This window comes from Asterias amurensis, chromosome 12 (assembly GCF_032118995.1).
Source record: "Asterias amurensis chromosome 12, ASM3211899v1".
NCBI classification, from domain to species: Eukaryota; Metazoa; Echinodermata; class Asteroidea; order Forcipulatida; family Asteriidae; genus Asterias; species Asterias amurensis.
Window position 1 is genome coordinate 12,653,244 of NC_092659.1, and position 12,002 is coordinate 12,665,245.

The 12,002-nt window shown below is 42.9% G+C and overlaps 1 protein-coding gene across 1 annotated transcript; it reads left to right on the top strand.

The window, feature by feature from the left end:
* Positions 1–3,087: 3,087 nt before the first annotated feature.
* LOC139945414 (uncharacterized) lies at positions 3,088–8,275 on the top strand. The gene is made up of 3 exons (XM_071942764.1): positions 3,088–3,255; positions 3,617–8,209; positions 8,262–8,275. The coding sequence occupies exons 2-3, from the start codon at positions 3,754–3,756 to the stop codon at positions 8,273–8,275; spliced, it is 4,470 nt and encodes a 1,489-aa protein (XP_071798865.1). The 5' UTR covers positions 3,088–3,255; positions 3,617–3,753.
* Positions 8,276–12,002: the final 3,727 nt, after the last annotated feature.

Consider the following 12,002-nt stretch of genomic DNA (forward strand, 5'->3'; position numbering starts at 1 on the left):
GGCTCGAAAATTAAAACGTTTAATCCCCGGGCAGGGAAAAGGGAAGAGCCACCATCTTGTTTTTCTAATAGTCAACTCTGGAAATCGCATTTTGACGGTGCACATCCACCAAGTTCAGCATCCTGAACAGCTTTCCTGGGTGGAGTCATGCAAAATTCGCAAAAATTTGGGAATTACAACTGCTTGGTGCAAAAGTGACGTCCTAATTTGATCCAAAATCGTCGATTACCGCCAAAATATATTAGTGACGGAGTTGAAATTTGGACCGGCACACTCTGATGGGGTATCCGCAAGAAGTAATCACGCTAATTCGGTTTTTCGGGGTGGCTCGAAAATTAAAAAGATTATTCCCCGGGCAGGGAAAAGGGAAGAGCGGCCATTTTGTTTTTCTAATAGTCAACTCTGGAAATCGTGTTTTGACGGTGCAAATCGACCAAGTTGAGCATCCTGAACAACTTTCCTGTGTGAAGTCATGCAAATTCGCAAAACTTTAGAGTTACATTTTTTGGTGCAAATGTGACGTCATAATTTGACCCAAAATCGTCGATTAACGCAAGAATATAACAGTGACGGAGTTAAAATTTGTACCGGCACACTCGGATGGGGTATCCGCAAGAAGTAATCACGCTAATTCGGCATTTCCGGGTGGCTCGAAAATTAAAAAGTTTATTCTCCGGGCAGGACAAGGGGAACAGCGGCCATCTTGTTTTTCTAACAATCAACTCTGGAAATCGCATTTTGACGGTGCAAATCGACCAAGTTGAGCATCCTAAACAACTTTCCTGCGTGGAGTCATGCAAAATTCGCAAAACCTTGGAATTATATTTTTTTTTGTGCAAAAGTTACGTCATAATTTGACCAAAAATCGCCGATTACCTCCAAAATATAACAGTGACATGGTTCAAATTTGCACCGGTACACTCGGGTGGGGTATCCGCAAAAAGTAATCACGCTATTTCGGCTTTTCGGGGTGGCTCGAAAATTAAAACGTTTATTCCCCGGGCAGGGAAAAGGGAAGAGCCGCCATCTTGTTTTTCTAATAGTCAACTCTGGAAATCGCATTTTGACGGTGCACATCGAACTAGTTCAGCATCCTGAACAGCTTTCCTGGGTGGAGTTATGCAAAATTCGCAAAAATTTGGGAATTACAACTGCTTAGTGCAAAAGTGACGTCATAATTTGACCCCAAATCGTCGTATACCGTCAAAATATAACAGTGACGGAGTTGAAATTTGGACTGGCACACTCTGTTCGGGTATCCGCAAGAAGTAATCACGCTAATTCGGCTTCTCGGGGTGGCTCGAAGGGTAGAGCGGCCATCTTGTTTTTCTAATAGTCAACTCTGGAAAACGCGTTTTGACGGTGCAAATCGACCAAGTTGAGCATCCTAAACAACTTTCCTCCGTGGAGTCATGCATTATTCGCAAAACCTTGGAATTATATTTTGTTGTGCCAAAAATCGCCGATTACCACCAAAATATAGCAGTGACAGGGTTCAAATTTGCACCGGTACACTAAGGTGGGGGTATCCGCAAGAAGTAATCACGCTTTTTCGGCTTTTCGGGGTGGCTCGAAAATTAAAACGTTCATTCCCCGGGCAGGGAAAGGGGAACAGCGGCCATCTTGTTTTTCTAATAGTCAACTCTGGAAAACGCGTTTTGACGGTGCAAATCGACCAAGTTGAGCATCCTAAACAACTTTCCTCCGTGGAGTCATGCATTATTCGCAAAACCTTGGAATTATATTTTTTTGTGCCAAAAATCGCCGATTACCGCCAAAATATAACAGTGACAGAGTTGAAATTTGCACCGGCACACTCGGGTGGGGTATCCGCAAGAAGTATAATCACGCTAATTCGGCTTTTCGGGCTGGTTCGAAAATTGAAAAGTTTATTCCCGGGCAGGGAAAAGGGAAGAGCCGCCATCTTGTTTTTCTAATAGTCAACTCTGGAAATCGCATTTTGACGGTGCACATCGACCAAGTTCAGCATCCTAAACAACTTTCCTGTGTGGAGTCATGCAAAATTCGCAAAACCTTGGGAATTACAACTTTTTGGTGCAAATGTGACGTCATAAATTGAGGAAAAATCGTCGATTACCGCCAAAATATAACGGTGACAGATTTCAAATTTGCACCGGCACACTCTGATGGGATATTCGCAAGAAGTAATCACGCTAATTCGGCTTTTCGGAGTGGCTCAAAAATAAAAAAATTATTCCCCGAGCAAGGAAAAAGGAAGAGCGGCCATTTTGTTTTTCTAATAGTCAACTCTGGAAATCGTGTTTTGACGGTGCAAATCGTCCAAGTTGAGCATCCTGAACAACTTTTCTGTGTGGAGTCATGCAAAATTCGCAATACCTTGGGAATTACAACTTTTTGGTGCAAAAGTGACGTAATAATTTGACCCAAAATCGCCGATTACCGCCAAAATATGACAGTGACAGAGTTTAAATCTGCACCGGCACACTCGGGTGGGGTATCCGCAAGAAGTAATCACTCTAATTCGGCTTTTCGGGGTGGCTCGAAAATTAAAACGTTCATTCCCCGGGCAGGGAAAGGGGAACAGCGGCCATCTTGTTTTTCTAATAGTCAACTGTGGAAATCGCATTTTGACGGTGCAAATCGACCAAGTTGAGCATCCTGAACAACTTTCCTGTGTGGAGTGATGCACAATTCGCAAAACCTTGGGAATTACAACTTTTTGGTGCAAAAGTGACGTCATAAGTTGACCCAAAATCGTCGATTACCGCCAAAATATAACAGTGACAGAGTTTAAATCTGCACCGGCACACTCGGGTGGGGTATCCGCAAGAAGTAATCACGCTAATTCGGCTTTTCGGGGTGGCTCGAAAATTAAAAAGATTATTCCCCGGGCAGGGAAAATGGAAGAGTGGCCATCTTGTTTTTCTAATAGTCAACTCTGGAAATCGTGTTTTGACGGTGCAAATCAACCAAGTTGAGCATCTTGAACAAATTTCCTGTGTGGAGTCATGCAAAATTCGCAAAACCTTGGAAATTACATTTTTTTGGTGCTGTTCCACTGAGCCAGTGACCTGTGAGATGGTGACTGTAGGTTGAAGAGCGCCCTCAAGTGACTGTAGTTGTTTATTGTTTACATGTGGTTTTTTCAGCCATGTTTGACCATGTTTTACTGTAACAGTTTTCAGCCGAAAAGTTTGTAATCAAAACAGCAGTTATCAGTGTTTTTCTTCAGAGATTATGGACACCTGGTGTTACTAGAGTCTTGCCAAAGAAGTGATTACCTTTTCAGTTGTGACTTACGATGATATAAGCCCTTATTAGAGCAGACATAATTTACTGGTTTTCATGTTGAAATTAAAGGGACATGCAACTTGTTTACATGCAGATTGAGTACATTAACGGATAAGAAGTTTCCCAGCTTTTGCTAGTTTCAGACCAGATATGAGAAATTAGGGATTGTTTATTATTGATTGACATTACTCAGAACTAAGGAAAGATTAATATGTATCCCAAGTATCTACTGGATTATTATGAGAAACTAAGGAGTTTTAAGAACCACTTTCTTACTGACAAGTTCATTTTTTATTAAGGATCACATGTATTAAGGATTTCTTTTCTGTATGTTTATTTACAGTTCGAATTACATTAAAATACGAATGCAAGATCTCTAGTCCGTGTCACAACTAAATGCCTTACTCCTTGATGAGCCACAACATTCGAATTCTATTCTGCTAACCCGGGATCAGAAGGGAGTACTGCACCTGTATCAGAATGACCGACTCAACAGTAAAAGAGTTAAAGGTCAAAAGAAGGAATGCCAAGGCGGCACTCACAAGACAGGGAAAAGCCCTACGCTTGATGATCGAAGGCAACAGGGCAACCGATGAAGTTTCAAGTGAGCTTGAAAAGTTTGAACTGGTGTATGACAGTCTAGTTCAAAAGCATGAGGCTTATACCGAGCAGATATTGGATGACGATGAATTTACTACCGAAGAGGAGTGGTTAGAAGAATGCCAACAAATGTTCATAGCTTTACAGTGTGAGGCAAAAGATCATCTAACTCCAACACCTACAGAGAAAGAGTCAAACCCGAAGGAAGAAGCCAGTGCCAGTGCAGAGAAAACGAGTTCCAGTGATGACCAGTACAGTTCAAGTACCGAGCAAATATCCAGTGCAGAGCAAACCAGTACAACTTCCAGTGCCAAGCAGATAACAGAATCCGATAGCCATATCAGCAAAAATGAAGCAAGTGATCAGAAAGAAGAGCAGAAGAAAGTGAATACAGCAGTCCATGATGTCGACAAATTCTGTGGGTTTAAAATGGAAAAGCCAAAGATGCCCAAGTACACAGGGGATGTCAGAGAATACGCCATCTTTAAAGATGACTTCAAACATATGGTTGATAAGAGGTATGGTAAGAGGGATGCCATCACTCTGTTGCGTACATGCCTACAAGGAAAGCCGTTGGAGCTGATTAAGGGAATGGGGTCCGATTACGATGCAGCCTGGGAGTATCTCGACACAATATATGGTGATCCACGATTCATTACTGACACCGTCACCCAAGATATCATGAAGTTCAAGCCACTCCGAGACGGGGAAGATGCCAGATTCTGTGAGTTAGTTCATCTTGTGAGAAGGAGCTATAACACATTAAAGGAGGTGGGGCGCCGAAACGACATGGATAACAATCATATGCTAGCAGTCATTGAGCAGAAAATGAACGCTGACGACCGTAAGGTGTGGTCCAGACACTTGGAAAGGGATAAAGAAATAGCGACGCTACAAGGACTGCTAGACTGGATGTCATCGGAAATGAAATCGAGGATGAGAGCAACGGCACCAGTACGATGTGTGAGTCAAAGTCCCCGATCAAGCATCAATCACATTCAGATTCAGCAGAAAGACCCGACATCAATGCCTTTCCGTGACAAGTGCTGGGTTTGTCACACTTCCAGCCACTGGACAGACCAGTGTGACAAGTTCAAGGGAATGAGTCCAGCCAACCGATTTAAGATGGTTAAAGAGAACCATGTCTGCTTCAGCTGCCTCAAAAAGGCAGGAAAAGGCCACAACGTGTCTACCTGTTCGAGAAGACGACAATGCACAGAGATGATGAACGGACTCCAATGTAAACACTATCACCATCAATTACTGCATTTTACTCCCCAGCAAGCCACCGGTTCAGTCAGTGTTGCAGTAAGTACAACCCGAGCAGAGGTATTGCTACCAGTCCTACAAGTGCAGATCATGGGAACCCAGATTACTCAACCAGCAAATATCCTTCTTGACTCCGGGGCACAGATTACATTGATCAGAAAGTCCCTTGCCGAAAACTTGAAGCTCAAAGGAAAGGATGTAATTACTACCATCACCAAAGTGGGAGGAGAAGAAGAAGAGCTTCAAACAAAAGTCTATGAGGTCCGTCTTCGTCCGAAGTACAAAGGTCCAACTTACACTGTTACTGCCATTGGTATCCCCTGCATAAGCGACGATGTTGCTGAAGTTGACCTATCAGAAATGGCCAAACTGTTCAAACTACATCCAAGCAGTCTCCGTCGAGGTAGCGGCCCAGTAGACCTACTCATTGGCATTGATCATGCAAGCATACATGCTGGTGAAACCCATGAAGCCCAGAATCTGATTGCCCGCCAATCACCACTTGGTTGGGTGATTTTTGGAACCGGCCCTGGGAACAAGACCAAGACAAGCCGAGTTCTCCATGTAAAGTTCTCAACACCAGTAGATATGACAGATTTCTGGAAAACTGAAGCTATGGGAGTAGCCGTGAAGTCCTGCACATGTGAACCAGAAAAGCTCAGCCGCCCAGCAGAACTAAAGGAAGCCAAAATAATAGAAGAATCCTGTACCCGAAATGGAAACCGATGGACCGTCCCTTATCCTTGGAAAAGGGATCCAAACCAGTTACCAGATAACAAGATCCAGATAGAGAAGAGGCTCTATTCAACAGAACGCCGACTTGCAAAAAACACAAGTCATGCAGAAGCCTATGATGCCCAGATGAAGGAAATGGTGGAAAAGAAGTTTGCCCGGAAGCTGTCTGAAGCTGAACTGAAGTCATACAAAGGTCCCGTACACTACATCTCTCATCATGGAGTTTTGAGGCCAGAAAGTAAAAGCACACCTCTCCGAATTGTCTTCAATTCTTCAGCAACCTACCACGGGCAATGTCTGAACGACTACTGGTACAAGGGGCCTGACCTTCTTAACAATTTATTTGGAGTCATCATGAAGTTCCGTGAAAATGAAGTGGCAGTCATTGCAGACATCTCAAAGATGTACCACCAAATTCTGATTCCAAAACGTGATCAGCATGTTCATCGTTTCTTGTGGAGAGACCTGAATACTGACCGTACACCTGATATTTACGTCAAGACAGTTCTGACGTTCGGGGATAAGCCCGCTCCAGCCATGGCTCAGATCGCCCTGAAGAAAACAGCTGAGGCTGCCGAGAAACAATTTCCAAATGCAGCACAAGTCTTAAAGGAGAACACCTACATGGACGACATATGCGATTCCGTCCACACTGTGAATGAGGCCAAGAAGCTGACAAGTGAGATAGAAGAGGTGTTAGCTGAAGGGGGATTCCGAGTAAAGGGCTGGCTATCTAATGAAGCTCTGGAAGAAAACAATACCACTGACAAGGAAGAGGAGAGAATGAAGTTCCTGGACACCACAACTGATGAGAAAGTACTGGGGACAGTATGGAACCGCAAAACTGACGAATTCCACTACAAGGTCAACTTGGACTTGGACAAGAATTTGTCCACCGATGATCGAGAACTGATGCAGAGAAAGTTAACAAAGCGTCAAATTCTGAGCCAGATTGCACAAATCTTTGACCCGATTGGATTCGCTGCAGCCTTTCTCATCCGTACCAAGATTGGAATGCAACATCTGTGGCAACAGGGTCTGGACTGGGACCAAGAAATACCCAAGGCAGATCATGACAGTTGGATTCAACTATTCGAAGAGATGAAAGAGTTGAATGAGATCAGTTTTGAAAGATGTCTTACTCCGTCGAATGCTGTTGGCGTGCCCTTGCTGTGTATCTTCTGCGATGCTTCAGAGGAAGCTTTCGGAGCCTGTGCCTACATCCGATGGCAGATAAATGATGGCACCTATGATGTCAGATTCATTGCAGCCAAGTCTAGAGTAGCACCCCTGAAGAGGCTCACCATCCCACGATTGGAGTTGCAAGCAGCAGTTATGGGTACAAGGCTGTACCAGGCCATCATGGAAGAAATGCGCCTACCAGTAGAGGAAGCAGTGTTTATGACTGACAGTATGATTACCCTATCTTGGATTCGAAGCCAAGCCAGAGGATTCAAAACATTTGTATCCAACCGAGTAAGCGAGATTCAGAGCCAAACAGATCCCTCACAGTGGAGACATGTTCCAGGAGAGCTGAATGTAGCAGATGACGTCTCTCGTGGAATACCTGTGAAACAATTGACCCAGCGTTGGAAAAATGGTCCAGAATTCCTGCGCTTCCCAGAAGAAAGGTGGCCAAAAGATGCAGAGAGGGTAAACCAGATGGAGGTAGATAAGGAACGACACAAGACCCAAGCTGTATTCATCACCACCGAAACTCAGGAAGCCATTGACTGCAAGAAGTATTCTAGCTGGAGAAAGCTAATCAGGGTCACATCCTACGTTCGTCGATTTGTCCAGAACATACGAGCCAAGATGCAGTCTTGTGTAAACAAGGAGTCTAAACAGGGTCCGCTCTCACCCCAAGAGCTGACAGATGCTGCCAACTACTGGATTACCAAGGCACAGAAAAATCTACACAAGCGCAGGGCCAACGGAGAGTTCAAGTCATTGAGTCCATTCACAGATGATGCAGAAATCTTAAGGGTTGGAGGCCGACTGCAGGAGTCTACGATGTCTTACACTTCAAAGCACCCAGCACTGCTTCCCAATGATCATCACATTTCAATTCTGATTGTGCGTAGTATTCACCAACAGGGCCACACTGGTGTTGCTACCACTGTTGCAAAAACAAGGCAAAGATACTGGATCCTGAAGGCACACAACCTAGCCAAGACGATCAAATACCGCTGTGTGGTTTGCAGAGAGGCAGAGCATAAACTTGAGACACAGATCATGGCTGATTTACCGAAGCAACGCCTAGCACCATACACACCACCATTCTACTTCACGTCATGCGATTACTTTGGACCCTACCAAGTGAAGATTGGACGTAACAAAACAGCCAAAAACTATGGAGTGATCTTCACTTGCCTGAACACCAGAGCAGTGCACCTAGAGCTAGCGGTGGACTGTTCCACTATGGAATACATTCAAGTGCTCCGCAGATTCTTTTCTATTCGAGGCTATCCAGCTCAGATGATTAGTGATAACGGAACCCAACTGGTCGGAGCACAACGGGAACTCCAAAAGATGATTCAAGGTTGGAACATCGAAGAGCTGAAACAGTTCGGTGCAGAGAAAGGCATGGAATGGAAGTTCATCACACCAAGAGCACCACATCAAAATGGGTGTGCAGAGGCATTAGTCAAGAGCTGCAAGACTGCGCTGAAAAGGGCTGTTGGGGCTCAGGTGCTGACTCCGTTTGAGCTTTACACAGTTTTATTAGAAGTTGCGAACCTCGTAAACCAACGCCCGATTGGAAGGATCCCAAATGACCCAGATGATGGCTCCTACCTGAGTCCGAATGATATACTACTTGGAAGAGCTTCGACTGATGTTCCTCAGGGGCCATTCCAGGAGACCAAAAATCCTAGACACCGTGTGGAGTTTGTTCAGAGGATTATCGACTCTTTCTGGAAGCGCTGGAGCCGAGATGTTCTACCCTGCCTGGTACCACGCAAGAAATGGAGAGCTGAAAGGCGTAACGTACGAGTTGGTGATGTGGTAACTGTGTCAGATACCAATCCTGTCCGGGGCAAGTGGTGTGTCGGCAGGGTTCTTGAGGTCTTCCCTGGATTGGATGGCAAGGTGAGGAACGTGAAGGTGAAGACTGAGAGCGGAGAATACCAGAGGCCTATCACAAAGATAGCAGTGATCTACCCGGCAGAAGGTTATGATGATGAGGACTAGTCGCTCATCGGGGCGAGGATGTTCCACTGAGCCAGTGACCTGTGAGATGGTGACTGTAGGTTGAAGAGCGCCCTCAAGTGACTGTAGTTGTTTATTGTTTACATGTGGTTTTTTCAGCCATGTTTGACCATGTTTTACTGTAACAGTTTTCAGCCGAAAAGTTTGTAATCAAAACAGCAGTTATCAGTGTTTTTCTTCAGAGATTATGGACACCTGGTGTTACTAGAGTCTTGCCAAAGAAGTGATTACCTTTTCAGTTGTGACTTACGATGATATAAGCCCTTATTAGAGCAGACATAATTTACTGGTTTTCATGTTGAAATTAAAGGGACATGCAACTTGTTTACATGCAGATTGAGTACATTAACGGATAAGAAGTTTCCCAGCTTTTGCTAGTTTCAGACCAGATATGAGAAATTAGGGATTGTTTATTATTGATTGACATTACTCAGAACTAAGGAAAGATTAATATGTATCCCAAGTATCTACTGGATTATTATGAGAAACTAAGGAGTTTTAAGAACCACTTTCTTACTGACAAGTTCATTTTTTATTAAGGATCACATGTATTAAGGATTTCTTTTCTGTATGTTTATTTACAGTTCGAATTACATTAAAATACGAATGCAAGATCTCTAGTCCGTGTCACAACTAAATGCCTTACTCCTTGATGAGCCAGGTGCAAAAGTGACGTCATAATTTGACCCAAAATCGCCGATTACCGCCAAAATATAACAGTGACAGATTTCAAATTTGCACCGGCACACTCGGGTTGGGTATCCGCAAGAAGTATCTACGCTAATTCGGCTTTTCCGGGTGGCTCGAAAATTAAAAAGTTTATTCCCCGGGCAGGGAAAAGGGAACAGCGGCCATCTTGTTTTTCTAATAGTCAACTCTGGAAATCGCAAAGCCAAGAGTTGTATCTTAATTGGAAAATATGATTTGTTTTTATTTCATAAATCTATTCTTCCTACCATTGGCTATATCACATTTGCGCCCCAACTTGTTAAGTCTGCTAACTAGCTCAGCCAAATTAAATTAATCAGGGAAGAATTTTTGTACTTTATACGCTGTATGCTATAAAAAGAACAAGCGTATACGGGCATATACAAAGCTAAGAGATTCATCTTTAATTGGAAAATATAATTAATTTTTTTTTCATATTTTTTTTCCCTTCCTCTGAATGTATATCAGATTAGCGCCTCAATATGTTATTTCTGCTAATTAGCTCAGCTCAATTAATTTAATCAGGGAAGAATTTACGAGTTTTTGTACTTTATATGCTGTATATCTGCTATACAAAGAACAAGCTTAATGTATGGGCAAATACAAAGCCAAGAGTTCCATCTTAATTCGAAAATATAATTACTTTTTATTTCATAAATCTGTTCCTCATACCCCTGGCTATATTAGCTCAGCGTCCCAATGTGTTAAGTCTGCTAATTAGCTCAGCCCAATTAATTTAATCAGGGAAGAATTTACGAATTTTGGTAATTTATACGCTGTATATACTTAGATAACAAGCGCGTAAGGTATGGGCAATTACAAAGCCAAGAGTTATATCTTAAATGGAAAATATTTTAATTTTTTATTTCATAAATCTATTCCTCATACCCTTGGCTATATCACATTAGCGTCCAAACTTGTTAAGACTCTGCTAATTAGCTCAGCCCAATTAATTTAATCAAGGAAGAGTTTACGTGTTTTTGTACTTTATATAGCATATATACAGCGTTAAAAGTACAAAAACTCGTAAATTCTTCCCTGATTAAATTAATTGGGCTGAGCTAATTAGAAGACTAAAACATTGGGGCGCTTATCTGACATAGCAAGGGGTTTGAGGAACAGAATTATTAAATAAAAATTAATAATTTTCCAATTTAGATGGAACTCTTGGCTTTTCATTGCTCTACCTGACACACATATAATAATAGCCTAACAGCGAATACAGTACCAAAACGCGTACATTTCTGCCTTTTTAAAATTAATTTGGCTGAGCTAATTAGCAAACTTAACACATTGGGGCGCTAATCTGACATAGCCAGGGGTATGTGAAACAGATTTATGAAATAAAAATTAATAATACTTTCCAATTTAGATGGAACTCTTGGATTTGTATCTGCCCATACCTTACCCGTGTACAATCTTATCGCACTGTCTTCGACGGTCTCTGACGGTCACTGACAGTTTTTTTTTTTTATATTTGGTGTTGGCCTCAAGAGTTCAGAAATTACGAAGGCGACGGCGAGGTCCACGGCGACGCGACGGCGAGGTCGACGGCGACGTGTCGTCTTTAGAACACCATATCATTATGATCCTCCCACGATTGATCCGCGATTGGCCACGCTCTCGGTATTTTTCCATCGCAGTTGAAGCGGCGTCTACCGCGGTATAAGATACGTAACATTAATCTACAACATCATTAAATGGTGACGGCTTGAACAAAGAAATACGACCTCCGGTATTAAAGGAACACGTTGCCTTGGATCGGACGAGTTGATCTATAACAAGCGTTTGTAACCGTTTGTTATAAAATGCATATATTTATGGTTGGAAAGATGTTTTAAAAGTAGAATACAATGATCCACACAAATTTGCCTCGAATTTGCGTGGTTTTCCTTTTACCTTGCGAACTAACACGGTCGGCCATTTATGGGAGTCAACATTTGACTCCCATAAATGGCCGACTGTGTTTCGACGAGGTAAACGGAAAACCGTGCAATTTCGAGGCATGTTTGTGTGGATCATTGTGTTCTACTTTTACAACATCTTTCTACCCATATGCATTTTATAACAAACGGTTACAAACACTTTTCAAAGACCAACTCGACCGATCCAAGGCAACGTCTTCCTTTAAATGTACAGGCCCTCTACTAACTAAGCTTCATATTGGCGTTCGGGGTGCCTCACAGAGGCCTAATATCATTTATGTG